General features: G+C 32.7%; 3 protein-coding genes and 1 long non-coding RNA gene across 4 annotated transcripts; 2 read left to right on the forward strand and 2 right to left on the reverse strand.

The window, feature by feature from the left end:
* Positions 1-651: 651 nt before the first annotated feature.
* On the reverse strand, positions 652-11,447 carry Rab1 (RAS oncogene family member Rab1). The gene is made up of 5 exons (XM_075296602.1): positions 11,044-11,447; positions 7,328-7,448; positions 7,213-7,260; positions 6,921-7,148; positions 652-2,178 (listed from the first exon to the last, which is right to left on the reverse strand). The coding sequence occupies exons 1-5, from the start codon at positions 11,064-11,066 to the stop codon at positions 1,981-1,983; spliced, it is 618 nt and encodes a 205-aa protein (XP_075152717.1). The 5' UTR covers positions 11,067-11,447; the 3' UTR covers positions 652-1,980.
* A 784-nt stretch (positions 11,448-12,231) lies between these two features.
* AP-2sigma (adaptor protein complex 2, sigma subunit) lies at positions 12,232-13,310 on the reverse strand. The gene is made up of 3 exons (XM_075296615.1): positions 13,182-13,310; positions 12,967-13,116; positions 12,232-12,895 (listed from the first exon to the last, which is right to left on the reverse strand). The coding sequence occupies exons 1-3, from the start codon at positions 13,182-13,184 to the stop codon at positions 12,620-12,622; spliced, it is 429 nt and encodes a 142-aa protein (XP_075152730.1). The 5' UTR covers positions 13,185-13,310; the 3' UTR covers positions 12,232-12,619.
* A 368-nt stretch (positions 13,311-13,678) lies between these two features.
* On the forward strand, positions 13,679-14,525 carry LOC142226552 (uncharacterized). The gene is made up of 2 exons (XR_012719693.1): positions 13,679-14,270; positions 14,339-14,525. It is a non-coding gene; the product is annotated as an uncharacterized LOC142226552 (long non-coding RNA).
* A 1,217-nt stretch (positions 14,526-15,742) lies between these two features.
* On the forward strand, positions 15,743-16,884 carry Idi (Isopentenyl-diphosphate delta isomerase). The gene is made up of 2 exons (XM_075296589.1): positions 15,743-16,110; positions 16,186-16,884. The coding sequence occupies exons 1-2, from the start codon at positions 15,808-15,810 to the stop codon at positions 16,639-16,641; spliced, it is 759 nt and encodes a 252-aa protein (XP_075152704.1). The 5' UTR covers positions 15,743-15,807; the 3' UTR covers positions 16,642-16,884.
* Positions 16,885-19,322: the final 2,438 nt, after the last annotated feature.

Genomic DNA, 19,322 nt, shown 5'->3' on the forward strand with positions numbered 1-19,322 from the left:
TAATTTACATTATTTCAAAATGTCAATGAAATTGACAAAATTTGTAGCTATATCAAGTAAGGCAATTTGCTATTTCAGCAGCGATGTTTGTCAAAATCTGTTAGCAACCACGTTATCTAATTCAAACATTTCTGCTGTTATGAATAACAAAAAATTTTGGGTGTATGATGGTAAAACTATCCATCGAAAGTCAATTTTTTCAAATTCTGATTACAATCCCTAATATAGACAATCGTTAATAATTTATCATAGCGAAGCTGATACATAAAGTCACTAAAATAGTTAACTTCATTAATTAGTTTCGGTCGGAAAATGCATTCTTTTCATATTATTATTACAATTCTAATACGAGCTTATTGGACATGAAAATTAAGGAATTGATTGATTATCAGGCTATTGAAAAGAAAACGCCAGATATCAATCTACCAAAAGCAGACCACTCCAGTCAAAGTAGGCATAAGTTTCTTTGCTGGCTAATGCAAGTTTCCATAGTCTTTAGTTTAGGATCTGGCGAGGTGAAATGATTCAATTTGTTTCTTATATGTCAATTTCCTAAGGAAATTACATAGAAGGATTATTCCTTTCATTGTCTCCAACAACTTTTTTTTTTTTTTTGAGTAGAAAACTCACCTGTTAATAAAATTAAAGAAATTTATGTTTGTTTAAATACTTCATATACTTTATTTGAACCCTTCTTAAATATATAAAAATTATAAAAAAAATAAACGAATTTATTGAAGGAATTAGGGATGGGTAGAGATGGTTGGATTAATTCAAAGCTGTAGACCTAACAACTTATTGAAAGCCTTATCAGAAACGAAGGAAAAGTAAAATGTTTTGTGTGTGGTGTTTATGTAAAATATTAATATATAATTCTAGTTTTTTGTTCATCTATTATATATTAAGAGAATAATTATTTTCATTAATAATGTGTAGGTGTATTATAGTAAAGTTGTGGCAAACTAATGTTATTGATGATCATTCCACACTCACTCAATTTTACTTTAGATTTTGTTCTTCTTATTTATCCTAACCATCTTTTTCGATTGAAGTAATTATCCTAATTACAATGGGTTAGTAAAATTGGTACTTACACAAATGGAAACAGGGATACGGAGAGACAAAACTAAATCTAATCCGTCATCTTCTTAAATGAACCTTTGCGGTTATCATTAAATGTAAATACTCGTTTCGTACATCACAAATTTATTTAAGAAAAAGAAAGGAGAGAAGTATAACTTTTAAATAAAATGGAAGTGGAGCGTATGTAAAACGGTAGAATAAACAAATATCATTGCTAATGAAAGGAAGCTTATTACCAATGTGATTTACACGTTTAAAAGGCGCCTCTCCAAGGACCAAGTAGATATTGCCAAATTAAAAGCAGAGTTTTATTTTACAAAGAAATAAAGAAAGTCTCTGATAGAAGAGAAGAATCATAACAGTGAAGCTTTTCTCTCTTAGAAGAAATTTATTCTAGAATATTGGTTTTCATTAAAACTGTAACCTGTTGTTCTTATTCATCGATTGGTGTATGGGTATGTTGTTTTCTTGTATTTCAATTGGTTTTGTTGTTGTTGAATTAAGCTACTACACATTTGTTTAAAATAAAAAAAATATCTTATATTATATATATTATGTTCATCTCAATATAATATTCAGATCGACCATCAATCACACCTAAATGGAACCAATCGCCAATTGACAAGAGATAACTCTCCAATTGACATCCGATGATCGTATCAGTTATTATCAGTTTTGTGTGTTGAGGGTTGGTTGTGTTGCCATTTTCCATTGAGTGTCTGATCTTACATTTTATCATTATCAATATAATTATTCGTTATGAATTGTTTTTTTTTTTCTCTTTTGTTTTTCAAGTTTTTTTAAATTTATTATTTTACTGTTTGTTGGTTTTTGTTGTTTCTTTTTTTATATTATAATAAAATAATGATTCACAATTATTTCGGGAGTAGTAATTATTCAGCAGCAACCTGACTTGGTATTTTCCACTGGACGCCCTTGATCGATTTTAACTTTGCTGGTATTTTCGGTAGCGCTGGAAGGTGGTCCAACGCGATTCTTAATCTCGGCGGCCATTGTCATGAAAGCCTGCTCAACATTGGTGGCGCTTTTGGCTGATGTTTCAAGGAATGGAATGCCTAATTGATTTGCATATTCCTGTAAAACCAAAATTGTAAAAAACTTGTTTAATTTTATACAAACTAAAAGAAAAATATCACATAATAAAAGTGTTTTAATATAAAATGGAGACGATGTTAATATTCAGAAGGTTGGTCGAACTACATTTAAATCGAACATTTAAATGTATAAACAATGTAGTTCATGTTATACTAACAACACCACAACAATGCCTAACTTCGGGCCTGTTCGAAACCGAAACTTTTTACTATGGTGATATATCAATTTATTATGATGAGAAAAAAAGATAATTTTCTGTACTCGTTCTTTTAACAAATAAAAATACCTTTTATTTATTTTGCGATAATCAATACATACCAAGCCATATGATGTCGTAAATGTCAAGAATTTGCAACAAATGTAAAATTACTTACTAAATGTGAAAGTGAACCACACCTAAAAGCCAAGTTTTTTTCCGAATTTTATTTGACATTTCTTTATTTCAGGCATACTCAATTTGAACCATGGACGTCGTGAATGGGCAGAATGGTTCCAAGAAATGGCAACAGTGGATGATCAATTTTCGAAGAAAATCATCTTCAGAATCACATTTTCACCTCAGTGGATTTCATTTCATTTATTTAACAATTAGTAATACAAAGCCTTTCATAGGCCAATACATATATTACTTAGCAAGAATACCTGAATACAATACAAAATTCTTAACTGAATATAAAAATAACTAATTAAAATTATAATATATCTAACTTAAATGATTTAAATAAAATCAAGTACCAAAATACATTATAAGTTGTTTTCTTTTTTTTTTTTTGCACTCTTAAAAAATTTTTTGTAACAGTATTCAATTTGTCGGCTCCCCAGCCTAACTATAAATTAGCAGTATTAAAAATGTAAAAAATAAATAAATAATATTAGTCCCGCACGAGGTAGACATATACAAATAGACCAAGAGTAGTTTCAATGTGGCAAGATCGAATCCATATACTGCATCAGTTTCAACCGAAAGGAGTTATTACACTGTGAAAATATTCGCAACTGAAGCGGTAACCCATTCCAACAACGTATAATTCTCACTTGAAAAGATTTAGCAAAAATACTTCTCCTAATACGGGGAACAAATAGCTGTGGATTCCTAGACGAGCGCGAAAAGGAGAAGGAAGAGCGTAAAGATACAGGCCTAGAGCAATATATAACCTTATAAAATAAAATCAGATTCCGATAGTCAACAAAATTGCGAAAAGAGAGACCAAGAAAACGCCTTACGAACCCAGAAATAGAATCCCTCCTTCGAACATTGTAAATAAAGCGCACAATCACATGTACAGTTCGTCTTAACTTCGCAAAAAGTTGTCCAGAGCAGCCTGAGATAACTTCAAGACCATAAAGAACTTGAGACATTAAGAGCGAGTGAGCCAATTTGAGTCTGACATTGAGTGGAAAAAATAAATTCGATGAAGAAATCCTACGCAATGTAGACCAGATCCTACCAGACAGAGCATCAATATGGAATTGAAACGAGAGCTCCGAGTCAAGTACAACACCCAAACAACGATGCCTATCAACAATTCAATGCGTTCATATCCAAGGAACAAATTGGGTAATTGAGGGAGCCCCCTATTCGACCTAAACATCAAGGCTTTAGTCTTAGCCACATTAACCAACAAATCATTCATCAATGCCCAATGTCTAAAACGATCCAACACGGCATTAATCTCAATCTCAAAGTTCTCAGTAGAAGAACCACAACCGCTAAACAACAAGAAAACATCATCCGCGAAAACGAACGTTCTACACACCCTAGAATCAGTGTAGCAGTGGATATCATTAACATACAGGATGAATAAGAGTGGGCCCAAGACCGAACCCTGAGGTATACCAGAAGCAAGTTGAAGAATGCTAGATTCTGCACCATTCATAGCAACAAATTGTTCCCTATTTCTCAAATATGAATAAATAAGCTTACACGCCGATAACGAAAATCCAAACTGCCCACCAAGTTTAGCAACTAATATAGCATAACTCACGGAGTCGAAGGCCTTAGATAGATCAAGAGAAACAAGAGAGCTCGAACAACCATTGTTAATATCTGTGCGGACATGAACCGTCAGTGACAAGAGCAGATGCGTAGTATTTAGACCTTGGCGGAACGCATATTGAGACTCGTGAATAAGATTAGAAGTAGACATAAGTATCTGCCCCTTCATAATATGCTCAACAATTTTAGAAATTGCAGGTAATATTGAAATTGGACGTAAATCAGCAGGTTCAGAAACAACTCGAGACTTCGGTATAGGAACTACACGAGCTTTCTTCCAACCGGAAGGAAAAGTGGACGTTGTCAGAATGCAATTCACCAAATCCAAAATAAAGCTTGATACAAGCGGGAAAATAGACTTAATAAAATGAATAGGCACACCATCCAATCCTACCGACCTCGATTTAACTTTTCCCATCGCTTCAAGAAGCTCAAGCTCATTGACACCACGAAAAGAAAACGGCGAATCTGACTCATGGAAACTATCAAAATCAAATTCTTCAATTCGGCTGCCAAAAGCCGAACCGTTAGCAAAACAACAATTGATACATTCGACATCCAAATTAGTTTCCACGAAGTCATCAGTAACACACCCAGACCTACGCAAAATCCTCCACATGCCACATGAGTCCAAAGATTCAAACCTAGCAGAAAAGTGCAACCTTCTCGCTTTGCGAATCATAGCCTTAGCCCTATTTCGGTATTTACGATACGTTGTCCAATTCTCCTGGGATATATCAGATAGAAAGGCGGAAAACGAAAGATCTCTAAGTGATCTGGCCCACCTTATATGGGAGGAATTCATCCAATTTTCATCCCTGCGAAGCTTCTTCCTAACAGTTGGTACGAAATTAAAAAGATCACTAAGTAGAGCAGACAAAAACGTGCATTTCGTATCAACATCAGTAGCATTAAAAATTCGACTAGATTCAAATGAATCCACATATAAAGCCAATGCATCCCAGTCAATGTTCCGATAGTCTCCATATTCAACGTACTCAGTCATGGAAGCAAATTCGAATAACAGTCTAGAAAAAATTAAGGCATGATCTGAGATCGAAGGACACTGTACCTGATGCGAGAAGTTACATAGAGAAATATCACTTATAAGCATATAATCAATAAGTGATGTGGACCTCCTGCATAAATCGAAATGAGTCGGAGCTGAATTGTGTACAACAGACATGTTATATCTAGTACAAAGACTACGAAGGATACTAGCTCTAGAATAATCAAAAAGGTTACAATTGAAATTCGTCAATAAACAGAATTTCCGCATTTGGGCGAATGAGAATCCAAGAGTTATTGTCGAAAAACCAATGCACCCACAAAGAGTGACTGTTTGGTGCGGTTTATGGGCTGGCGGCATCATCGGGCCGTATTTTTTCCAAAATGAGGCCGGTCAGGCAGTTACTGTGAATGGTGTTCGCTATCGTGAGATGATAACGAACTTTTTATGGCCCGAATTGGAAGATATGGATGTGGACGATATGTGGTTTTAGCAGGACGGTGCCACTTGCCACACAGCTAACGAAACAATGTCTCTTTTGCGCAACAAATTCAATGGCCGTGTTATCTCACGTAATGGCGATGTCAATTGGCCTCCAAGATCATGTGATTTGACACCGCTGGACTTTTTTCTTTGGGGTTATTTGATACGTCGATAAGCCAGCAACAATTCAAGAGGTAAAGGATGAGAATTCGGCACATTAACGGCATAGAACCTCCATTATGCCTCAGCGTCATCGAAAATTTGGACCATCGGATGAAGGTGTGCCACCGAGGTCGCGGCGCCCATTTGGCCGATATTTTGTTCCATACATAATTGAGTAATACCAATATATCATAATAAAATAAAATTACAATAAATTCTTAAATAGTTTGTGTTTTATTGAAAATCAACATCGACCCTTGAAACTTTAACCACCCTTTAGCTCCCTGGGCTAGTGAAATTATACTCACCTTGATTTACGTCAAATTTTACCCAATACTAGTAAAAAATTTCGGTTCGAACAGGCCCTTAAACATAAATCAGGTCGAAAACATATGTTGTTAGCACCTATCTTATTCTATTTATTTCCGTAATTGTTTTGTTTTTTTTTTATTGTTGGTTTGTTCTTCAATCATATTTGTTGTTTTGATTTCAGCTTAAAACCATTGCGTTGACTAGACTACAAGAGTAGTTTAACCAACAGAGGAAAAGTATATTTGTCAAATTTATTATAGACTGCAAGACGGTTGGATGGACAACCGTTTCGGAATTAATACATTCCTCATCAGCATCCTCTACTTGAGCAAAAATATTATCCAATTTTCAGAATAAATTCGGATAATTCACTAAATCCAATGTAAATTACACTCGAAGCTCCCGTTTTCAGCTATTTAAACACTCTAACTCTTATGGAACTATAGATATTTCTCCGATCAGTAAACTGACTTATTTAATTTTTTATGCATAAATCTGTAGTTTAAACTTTATAACTTCTTGCCCTGTCATAATGGAAAGGCGTTTTGGTCTAATTAATTAAAATTGATCAGTAATATTAATTATTCATTTAAAAAAAAAACCTGAAACCCCGCGTACAATTTTTTGCTACTACTAACGCAATAATCTGACCATACCAAAATTTTTAATAAAAATATTATTTATATTATTATTGTGTGTGACATCTTGCACATAGTTACAAATGATCCACTGTGTGTGATAGGCAGCATGAGTACTTACCGCAGCTGTGGTATGATCAACAACTTTCTTAGTTGTTAAATCACTTTTGTTTCCAACTAACAATTTGTTGACATTCTCACATGCATACCGTTCGATTTCCTCCAGCCATTGCTTCACATTATTGAACGATTCCTGATCCGTACAATCATAAACGACAATAATACCATGAGCGCCTCTATAGTAAGATGAAGTGATGGTGCGGAAACGTTCTTGACCGGCAGTATCCCACTGAAAAATATGATAATTAAAATTCCATTCCATAAATGAACAAAACACCATGTGTTTAACTTACAATTTGCAACTTAATAGTTTTCCCGTCCAATTCAATTGTTCTGATTTTCTGCAATAGAAAATATGTACATAGTGAAGAAAATTTCTCATTGGAATTTTATCAACACTTGACTTACGAAATCCACACCAATTGTGCTGATATAACTTTCTGTGTATGTATCATCGGCAAATCTTAACAAAAGACATGATTTGCCTACACCAGAATCACCAATTAAGAGCAACTTGAAAAGGTAATCACTAAAGGAAAACAAAAGGAAAAAAATTAATATATGTTTTAAGAGTCTTATTTGAATAAAATATTTTAGCGAGTAGAATATTAAGAGATTTGTGTATTGTTTTGGGTGATCTTTAGACAATACGATTTGATCAATATACTTTAAACGATCTTCTCTATGCGAGAAATAACTCCTTCAAATCAAAAAATAGAAATTTCAAATACGTGATAATTGTATCTATTATCATCGATGACTTCATATGCAAATAGCTTAATGCTGACAGCTACAAGGTGTACAATGTATACAAAATTAAATTAAATTTATTGGAATGCATTTCTCATATACACGGCCAATTTTAAACACGATGAGTTTACAAACACAAAAACGTTACTGAATAGTTAGATTTTACCTGTGGATAAATAATATTCTATAGGTTTATTATACAGTGGGCGCTTTCTTCCAAACTATTGGAACTATATACTACTTTACTTAACTTGCAAACTACTATATCTTTAGTACAAACTTCTTAATGATAATGTATTGCTGTCAAAACTTACTTTCAAGTTGAGTCTAAAGCTAAATTTCAACTAGCAAGATTGGCTACTATGCAAAAAAATGTTGCACTATTTTTTACTCATTTAACGATATTACACGAGCAAAGTTTATCCCCCATGCTCCGATATTTGGAATCGACCATTGTGTGTCATAGGAACGATCTGATTTAAAAATAATAATATAAATTCTTAATCCTGAAACTTATCAACTTAGTCTTGGTAATATAGATCTCTTTAACCTTTAACCGGTGTGGTGAAATTTTTTTGCGTAATTTTCGACGTGTGGTAAATTTTACCCCCTCTTTTACATTAATATTTTTTCTGTAAAAAAATGTTTTTTTTGTATCATTATTATATTTGTTGATTAGTAAACATTGTATTTAACGAAAATAAAACAATATTTCGAAATATTATATGTTCTTTCAATGATTAACATATACTTTATTTCACACGTCTTTTTTAAAATATATGTAAACGAGTGTTCGAGGTGGTAAATTTTACCACCACGTACCCAGTTAAAGGTTAATGAGAATTTCAAATTACAATGGGATTGGAGTCCGAGGTTATCTCGATTTTTTTTTTCTTGCGATTTGCGATTACTATCGGAACAGGGGAAATATCTTATTCCAAAGGAAAGGTATACGAAATACGTGATTTTTAAGTTTGGGTCTGATTTCAAATTAATGATCATTCAAGATGGGTATTATTTGTGTACTTCAAGGTAACTTACTTCTTCCTATTATCGGGCACTAAATACCAAAATTCAGTGCTCGATAATAGGAATAATTCTAAATGCAATGAAATAAATGCTATGACTTAAGTTTCGAAAAAAATTATATTACGTTGGATGCAACGTCTATGATGTTAAGCTCTGTACAATAAGAGAATGAGCAAGTCACCATCCGCCAAACAAAGGCATGACAATGCAATGAAATAAAAACAACCAACCTAGACACACACAAAGAGAGAAATTGATTACGTTTCAAAACGAAAGCAAAACAATACAACCTCTGAACAAGTTAAGAAGAGATATAGCATAGTCAAGCCGTTTCAACAACCGAAGTGAATAAAAGAGCTATGATAGAAAAAAAAACAATCTACTTGGAATAGTTTGCAGAAGAGACTGAAGGTGATGGTTGCCCTTTATGCATTGGACGATTGCAAGAAGATGCAGTGGATATTATGTAGATAGTTGTGTATAGATATAGCCATAGCGATAGGCGGTTGACGAAAATGGTTGCCCTTTATGCATTGGACGATTGCAAGAAGATGCAGTGGATATTATGTAGATAGTTGTGTATAGATATAGCCATAGCGATAGGCGGTTGACGAAAATTTTTTACGCTGGCCAGCAAAAAATTGGACCAATCGAACAATTTGTACTAAAGTATATATATTTAAGCCCAATTCTCAGTCACGAGTGAATAAATACACTCATTATCCATGATCCATTACATCAGTGTTGCCAGGTTGGGAGGTTTCCCCCAAATTTAGGGGTTTTCCATGCCTGGGGGTATTTTTAGGTTTAAAAAAATATTTTATGCCTGGAAAAATTGAATAATTTTCAGCAAAATTCGGGGCAATTCTGCCATGAATTTGAAGAAAACAAGTTGTCGAAATTTAGGGGTTTTTCATGCCTGGGGGTATTTTTAGGTTTAAAAAATATCTTATGCCTGGAAAAATTGGAACATTTTCAGCAAAATTCGGTGCAATGCTGCCATGAATTTGAAGAAAACAAGATGTCGAAGTATTCATTAGCATTACTTTCGCTACGTTTATCAAATGTTCTGTTGGCAGGGCATTTTCAAAGTTCAACATAGTTACAAGCAAATTAAGAATTTGTATGTTAACTTCAACCGGTGGAAGCAATTTAAGAGTTAAGTATTCCTTAAATTATGGATTATATTTTACACCTACAAGTGAAATGATTCAATTAATTATTTCCAACAAATTGTACACTGAAACTGGGGAAGATTTAGAATTTTTTGACTCTTTTGGCAAATAATAAAGGTTTTTTTTTTTATTTTTCCTTTATAAACCGAATTATATATAAAACATTTATGCATTGAATTATTTTGCATTACCTGTATTTTAACTTGATATACATATTGTATTGATATATTTTTTTTTCTAGTTGAATTTTTAAAGTGTATCATATCAGGGTTTTTTTCACAAAATTTGGAAAACTACTTTGTACTTATTTAAAAAAAATTAGTACAAAATGAAATGCTTGACTAATTTGGCGGATTTTTCTTATGAATTGGGGGTAAGGTTAAAAAAAACCTGGCAACACTAAATTACAGTGAAACCTCTGAAAGGTCGACATCCAAGATCACCTACATTTTGTCCACATTTGAGAGGTTAATTTTAATGTGTTAATATATCAAACGTCCCCGGACAAATGTCCATGTTTGGGAGGTGTCCGGTTTTCAGAGTGTCCAGGTTTGAGAGGTTTCACTGTACATAATGATTTTATGAATCTTGTCTTGGCCTCTATTGGCTTTGTATAAGTGAAATTTTTTGCTTGTTGAAGGCCCTATTTTCAGATGCCTGGACCCTGTTTTACGCACAGCATTAAAATACATACAAGTACAAAATACGTAAGCAAGTGACTCATCCGCCCCTTATTAAAGTTACTTTTCCACACATTGCCGAGACTGCCAAAGGTTACAAAGAAATTACTGAATGCACTTTGAAAAAACGTAGAAAATTCATTTTGTGTGAACAATGGACGACTTGTTTCTGCAATTGGGGAATCTAAAATATATATTTGCTCATTTTATTTTATTTGAATGACGGATAGACGCATTTTACTCCTCCCACAAAACTTGGGTGACCATTATTATTTGGGTTTTCATCACATTTGGGAAAAAGGGAGTGGGCCATATATACAACACATATTTACCAAGATGAAAAAATGACGTCGCAAAATACTCTACATAAGTTTTTAGATTCATCGTGCAAGCTGAATGGGGGAAAAAGCTGGCTGGTGCTACCGAACAATGGAATAATAATATTCTCTGGCCCTGTTTTAGTATTATTCGATTTTCAATTTGCACTTACTATTCGGGATTTACAGCTGACATTGTTATGCTGGTGATGTTAGAAATTGGCTGGAACAACGATTTTAAAACTATTTAAATCAAAATCACAGAAAATTAATTTTTCTGAAAGTTCTCGTTTGCACAGAATTTGACGTATTTTCCTCCTTCTTCTATGCTCACACACAATCACACATATAATACTTGCAAATCACTATTGTCACCCGTTTGACGTGGACAAAAAAAATGTTTTCCGTCAAATTAAACAATTAAATACAATTTAAAATATAAATCATACACCGCAAAGATTATATTACTATTTGAGAAGTGTTCTTGCCTAGTTTTCTGGGCAATTTTATATATCTTTAAACACGTAATTATCAAAAAAAGTCCGTTTTCGAGCAATTCTTTCAACAAAAGATGGCGATTTCTTCTTCTTCTTTCTGCACATTCGAATTCAAAAGCGTTCCATTGTCACCCCTCACCATAGTTTTCGCTTTCTTTGTTTTTGAGCACAATAACAACGGATAGTATAAATTTCTGGCGTCTGGAGACAGCGATTCCTTCATAAATTAAAAAATACGCAACACAAAAAATACAATAAAACAAAATTTTTGAGTAGTTCTATAATAATTTTTCTTTCATCGGCCTGCCAGCATTTCAAAATTTAATTTTATCCCTATCGCTAAATAGCTTCTTATACATTATTTGAAGAGATCCAACAAATGAAAACATTGTTGTTACGTTTAAAATTGGGATTAATACATTATTTTTCATTTGAATCAGCCACATTGCAATTTTTTTAGGGGGGGGGGGGGGGGGGGGGGTCAATCGAGTTCAAAAAACTCTGTTGAAGTTTTTTTTTAACAATCAGTTGCTGCTTTCCATTTATCAGAATACAAAAACAAACTTATTGCAATAATCTGCTTTAATGATGACCTTATCATTGGAGTGTAATTAGAGATGTAATTCTCACCAAGCTACAGAATTTTGGTGCACGTCTGCAAAACTGCAGCGAACAATGTTAAAAGTGCAGAAATACATTTACTTAAATAGTAGTGATAACTTAAAAAAAATTATACAGTGGATAACAGTAGTGCATATAATCCAAGTAATTTGTATAGAAATATTCGAATGGAATAATTTGATTTCTTGAAGGTTGACTCTTCATACTCATCAGACGGCTTCCCTTCGTTTATTTAAGCACATATTTTTGAGAATGCATTATCATTTATTTATAATACATCATCATATACATACATATTTGATTTAACAATATCAATAATTTTTTTAATAATATTTGAACGATGCTTAAATCTCTTTGAGTGTGTATTACTTTACACAGCTTAATATAGGGAAAACTTTGGGTAAGTTATACTTTCACAAATAATCGAACAATACAGGCGAATAGAATAGAATTACGAACTAAAACAAAGATTCGAATACATGTTTAAGTTGTTATCAAAACTTGCAAGGAAAAATTTTTTGTATATGCATACATATGGGTTACACAGTGAGTCTTCAGTGCTGAATTCAGAACACATAATACAGAACCCAAAATGGAATGATACTATGCTACAAGAATTGTGATGTACTCCTTACTCCAGAGAATTCAGGGTTAATAGTTGTTTAAGAACTTTGGTTTGAGAAGTCTCCCTTATCTCGCCTGCGAGAAACATTTCATCGACTACCGTGTAAACTTTGTAGAAATTAAAAACTAAGTCCAGCTCGCACACATTATGGAAATATTCATTGAGCACCTCGACAAAGTTGTGTATAGCTTCCAAGTAACAGAGATTGTTGTCGTTTACATCGACACATATGCAAAAGTAGAGACCCGCATAACGACGGTAGACAATCTTGAAATTACGAAACTGCAAAGGAGACATACGAAAATTTAATATCAAAATATTTTTGCGATAAAGGAGAACAATGACCCACGAACCTCAACGAAATTGGTGTGCTTTGCATCCCTAACAGTCACCACTGCATGAACCTCTTCGATAAGTTTCTGTTTTTCATCGTCATCAAAATTCATGTACCACTTGGCCAATCGTGTTTTGCCAGCCCTGTTCTGGATCAGTATAAAGCGTATCTGCGCCCCAAAATAAAATAAAACAAAGTTTAGTTAAATTTTTGTGTAAATATGGGCGTCTTTACCATTTTTATATTTTTCGGATTTAACTGGACTGAATATGTGTGTGTGGTTTGTGACAAACGAGAGTCCACAAAATTACGAATGTCAGAAAAAAGGGACTACATACAGATTGGCAGATCTTCAAAGTTGCCAGATGGTGCAATATAAAACAAAAACATTTACAAGGGACTGATTGGCTCTCCTTCTTGAGAGGGCAAAAATGATGACCCTAGATGGCAGTGTGGCATTGTGTTTAGTTTTACAAAGCCAAACGAAGTCAATATACTCGGAAATATAGAACGGTTTTTAAAACACTCTCACAACACTATTTTGGAACTGTGGTAGCTTTTAATTAACTTTTCTACTCGATTGAGATAGTAGTTTAAAGCAAGTGGGTCATATTTAGAGCAAACGTAAACTAATACACCCACGGAAAAGATTGGTTGTAATTCGATCATTACAGTATCAAAATAGTGGTTGTACCACTTTGTACGATGCTTGTATAACATGGTATGACCAAATGAAAGTCAACCCAACTAAATTATCGATTGTATCAATTTTAATTTTTATTAAATATGTTGCAACTTCTTTCAATTTCTAAAACATATCAGCAAAGCCAATAAACAGTTGGTTCACTCGACCGAATGACAACAGAGACAAACGTTTGTAAAATGCTGTCATACACTCTATCTAATTATCTTATTAAACATATAAAAAATCTAAATCTGATTCATTATTTTAAACAGTTTTACATAGAGAATTATATTTCTTATGCGCTTAACAGACTATCAGTTATTCCGGACGACAGTGCTCGTGACGAACATATGTCATATATTGGTCACACTATACCCTGCCAGCATTTCAAAGTTCCATTTCATCTTCATCGCTACCACAGACTCGTAAATGTCACTACAACCATCCTACTGTGATGGGGGGCAGCATATCATAAAGTACAAAATGTACTTCATACATGTATTTTGCCATCACTACTTTTACAAAAGCCATTTTATTTTTTGTGAAACGCCAAGCGCAACCAGCTTGTTATATTTTATTTAAATAAAAACGAAAATAAAGTTCTGAAAACATAGTTTTTACGCTTAAAATTGTGAAAGGTATATTGGTGAACAATTTTTGATTTTCCAAATGGAATAAAGTTATTGTTTTTCAAATATTTTTCCAGGCACGCTGCCTCCATCGAATAAAAACACTGGCTGATAGACGCTGCAACATGTAACTCGCTACTTGTAACTCTACATCATCATTAATGCAAAAAATTATGTTAAATGTGATGTGATAGTGGTATAAATGTTATATTTTTAAGAATTTGTAAATGATTAATCAAATTAATAAATATCTAAACAAACGTGTTTTACTCGACCACAATGATTCTTTTACCACTATCTTAAAATGTACTTTTTCTGATTGTTTGGAGGGTCTCTTATTGGCGTCGTTCTAAATTGATCTATAAAGGCACCTAATAATTGCACTCATGCGAAACCTTTTTGTAGTAACTTGGCGTGGTACAACTTCTCAATAGTGACGGCGCTTTTCCGACGAGTTTTTGATATCGTATATGATTGTTTTCGACGTACTGGGGATTCTCAGAAGCGCCCCCAAATTCAAAAAATGTTGGCAGGGTAAGTTAAGTCCGAAGGCATAATCGATACTGCTGCATGTTTATGGGATCGATAACACATTCACCGATTATTTAGTTATCAACGAATTGTCTTATCGATCCGACACACCGTAATGCGCTTTACAGACTATCAGTTATTCCGGACGACAGTGCTCGTGTCGAACATATCCCATATATTGTGCACATTATAAGTTAAGTCCGAAGGCATAATCGATACTGCTGCATGTTTATGGGATCGATAACACATTTACCGATTATTTAGTCATCGCCGACATGTCGCATCGATCCGACACACTGTAAGATTCTTTACAAACACCGACATTCCGTCCGGAATAACTGATAGTCTGTAAAGCGCATAAGATTCTTTACAAACACCGACATTCCGTTCTTTAACTCTTTGATAAAATTGCAAAATGCTTTTTTTGGCCAATACCTATTAATTTATCGCTGTTTTATGCTATTTTGTATATCATTATATGCCAATATGAATATGGACAATTGTCTGCAAGGCGCATAATGTTTCCAAGAATGTAGCATGCAAAGATTTTAGTTTTCTGCAAAGAGATGTGATTTTAGCGAATTTCTTAAAGTTACTATTTGATTTTATATTTTGACTTTCCAATTATTATAAACTATTTGAGTAATTTTAGTTAATTGTTAAAAATCTTCCATATTTTCTTATTTCTTCGAATTTCGTTGCACGAAGTTTCATCCAATTATTTTCAAATATTTCATCAACATTCTGGCGATTTGAAAGTAATGAAAGTGAGCCGCTTCAAATCAAGTTGAATTTATGTTGAAACTTTACCCTCAAACTTAAAATGTTTTGCATTAGAAAAACGTTCATCCTATGTTTATTGGGAATTAACTAAAAAATAATAAATCCAATTGAACCCCAATTCCTAAAAAATACCCACGTTGGCAGCTAATTGCTAGTAATGGCAACACTTGTCATAGTAAATAAATAAAAGTTCCTACTTGTTTCGTTGTCAGTACGTTCAAGTTTCACTATAATGATAACTACATTTATACGACGAGCAAATTCCCGTCTTTTATTCGGGCCATCGAGTAGAAACTTTGCAACTCCTGCAAAGCCAATGGCTGATAGCAAGCCGCACGATGCACTTCAACAATTGGCCTTGAAGGAACAATGCATTCTAGTAAACGAGAAGGACGAAGTTATTGGATCCGATTCGAAGGAAAATTGTCATCGAGTCGACCCAAAAACTAAAGAAGTGAAATTACATCGGGCTTTTTCGGTTCTCCTTTTCAACACCAAGGGAGAAATGCTAGTTCAAAAAAGATCGGACCATAAAGTAAGTACTTTGAAATTTCAAACTTTGCAAATTTTAGTTGGTAAGACATTGGCCTTATTAAAAACAAAATTTAAGATCACATTCCCCAGTGTTTATACAAACGCTTGTTGCAGTCACCCTCTACATGAAATTCCAATCGAACGTGAGGAACTAAACTGTCTTGGTATCCGAAAGGCAGCTCAGCGAAGGCTAAATTATGAACTTGGAATTCCAACAAACCAAATAAGGCCCGAAAATTTCCATTATTTGACTAGAATTCACTATGCCAATACGGGAGATGGAGTTTGGGGTGAACATGAAATTGATTATATCCTTTTCCTTCAAAAAGACGTGGATTTGAATCCCAATATGAATGAAGTCAGTGATGTGCGCTACATAAAACGTGGAATCATTCATGAAGAGATTTCGCGGTTTGATGCTCCTTTGACCCCGTGGTTTGATCTCATTTTGAAAAATCATTTATTGTTGTGGTGGGATAATTTGCATCAGCTGAAAAAATTCGAAGATCACACAACCATTCATCGCTATTAGAACAATGGAACAAAGTACGACAATATCCCCGACGGATAGTAATCTCTACGAAATGTGACAAAGCTATAATTTCAACGGAACTGCACAGCATCATTGATGAATCCTAGAATATTTATTTTTTTAATTATCTTAACTTTCTTATGCCCATGTTTTTGTAAAAAACATATAGACATAAAAAATCGAATAAAAAACAATACTTAATTTCAACTGTACAAGAAACTGCGCCACACGCTATACACCGTATATATATTTCTTGTTTCGTTTTCTTATTTAGAGGGTTATACATTCACATTACACTTCCAAAATTGGATTTCAAATGTCATTTGCCTTATAAATAAGGGATTTCAAATCAACTTTTAATAGATTTCGAGCCTAATGTGAATGAAGTATTAAGTAACTTTTTATTCTATTGTAGATATATTGTTCAGAGTTTGAAATGGCTCCGTTTTGAATTCCAATTTTAGGAAAAAAAATTTAACAGTTGTTTTAATAAACGCACTAAGGTTTATTTATTTATTAAGTGTTTGTTAATATGTTTTAAATATATAGTAATTCAATCGTTTTACAATACTAAGAAATAACTTACAGAGCAATTTGATTGGAGAATTTTCATTCGAATTTCCCATTACCAACCAAATTCGATTCGATTTCGTAGGTGCTTTAGTTGTAAATTTGTTTTGTTTTCATACGGTGTTTGTATTTAAGAGCGGTGAGTACACCAATCAGTATTTTAAATAAAGATCATTGGATCAAAATTATAATAGCTGCTGATTTTTGACACTAATTTTGGTCAAATATTTGCCTAGTGTTAACACACGCTTAGTGTATCGTCTCCGTCGGAATTTAACACATTCACTTTAAATATAAAATCTAAAATTTAATTCATAAGTTGGCTAACAATTTCACTTATGACGTTTAACCCTATGACGTCTATACCGTTCTCATAATTGGATTCGTAATAACTGTATTGAAATGAGTAGGATAACAAGGAGTTGCATATTATCCCCCATATTCATAAAAGTTAACGTAAACTTTAAACCTACTATTACCATACAAATTCCTTCGATAAACTGTCAGCAAATTATTATGAATATGGGTATATTAATTTAACCCTGAAAAGTCATCCTTATTTTTTGTACACTAACGTCATCCTTCGTCATTTTGACTACGGCTTAATTTAAGATGCTATAATTTGCATCGTGAGCAAAAATGAGAATCAAAATTGAGTTTATTTCCTTATTCAATTTGTTTTTAATTAGTATAAGACAAAAATTCTTAAAATGGTTGTATTGGTATAACTTAAATTTATCATTTCCCAATCGACCAAAATGCATTTTAAATCGAAAATGAAATTACGCATCGTCATTTTGACGAAGGATGACTGTCCAGGGTTAATAATAACAATATTTATTTATTTAAAAAAAATATAAATAACAGGGCTAAATATCTTCTCATTGTCTTCAAATGTTATAACTCATTTACATTATGCTCGAAATCTACTAAAAGTGGATTTGAAATCCCATTTTTATAAGGCAAATGACAGTTGAAATCTAGTTACAGTGGATTTTGGAAGTGTAATGTGTATGAGGTATTATTTTTTATTTATTTTTATTTATTTATTTTCTCTTGGCGAATCCAAGCTGCAAAGCCATATACGGATTCCAAAACTACACAAACATAGCAATAATAACAAATTATAAAAATTATGCGCTTAAAAACTAGAAATTAATAACAAAAATAGTATCAATAAGTGACTAAACTGAATTTGAATCAAACAAATACATAATAATTAAAACAAATTAACAAAATTAAGAAAAAAAAACTATTAAAAAAAAATAAATTAAATTATCAATTTAAAAAATTAAAAAATAAGAACAATAAAAAAAAAATAACAAAGTAAAAAAAAAAAACATGAATATGTGAGTAAGACAGCAATACTAACATAAAAAGCTAGTAAAGAGACTCAATAAAATAAATAAAAAAATGATATAACATAATACAAACTAAATAAAAAAAACTAAAAACTAAATAAAAAATATATATATATAAAAAAATAAATAAAAATTAAAAAAATTAATTAAAGAATTTACAGCTACTCAGTAACTAGTCAACATCTGCTAACACAACGTTAGGGATGAGACAATACATGCAGGATAAAAATTAAATTAACATTTAACATAACAAAAAAAAAAAAAGAAAAAAATAATAAAAATAATAAAAATAAAATTAAAATTATTAACCGACATAAATTATATAAGACTTAGTACTTATCACACATTTGACTCATGAATTAGAAAAATGAACATGTAGTCTTTTACGAAATGTAGTTGAGGAACAATTAAATATCTTGAGAGAAATAGGTAATGCATTGAAAATGCGAGCAACGCGGACAAAATAAGACTTTTCTAATGAAGTCGTTAACCTAGGTATAAATATTTGTGGGTTACGAACCGACCTGCAGAAGGTAAACAATTCCGCAACGTACCTAGGCGTTTGTGTCCTATATACCTTATGGAAATGCAACAAAACACGAATATCTACAAATTTGCAAAATTCACATCCCAAAAAGTCAATGACACATGGTGTCACATGCTGACGAACATTGAGAGCATAAACAAATCTAATTATTCTATTAAAAATCAGCTGAATTTTCTTGAAGACAAATCCTAACGTCCCAGAAA

The sequence above is a fragment of the Haematobia irritans genome, chromosome 1 (genome assembly GCF_050003625.1).
Source record: "Haematobia irritans isolate KBUSLIRL chromosome 1, ASM5000362v1, whole genome shotgun sequence".
Classification (NCBI taxonomy): domain Eukaryota; kingdom Metazoa; phylum Arthropoda; class Insecta; order Diptera; family Muscidae; genus Haematobia; species Haematobia irritans.

Bases quoted from the DNA above. Each gene is read 5' to 3' on its own strand.
- AP-2sigma (XM_075296615.1), bottom strand. The intron at 12,896-12,966 runs GTTCGTGGGTCA...TCTCCTTTGCAG, and splicing joins AGCACACCAATTTCGTTGAG to TTTCGTAATTTCAAGATTGT.
- Rab1 (XM_075296602.1), bottom strand. From the start codon at position 11,066: ATGTCAGCTGTAAATCCCGAATA. The intron at 7,261-7,327 runs GTAAGTCAAGTG...TTTCTATTGCAG, and splicing joins GCACAATTGGTGTGGATTTC to AAAATCAGAACAATTGAATT. The intron at 2,179-6,920 runs GTAAGTACTCAT...TTGGTTTTACAG, and splicing joins TTGATCATACCACAGCTGCG to GAATATGCAAATCAATTAGG.
- Idi (XM_075296589.1), top strand. From the start codon at position 15,808: ATGATAACTACATTTATACGACGAGCAAATTCCCGTCTTTTATTCGGG. The intron at 16,111-16,185 runs GTAAGTACTTTG...ACAAAATTTAAG, and splicing joins AAAAAAGATCGGACCATAAA to ATCACATTCCCCAGTGTTTA.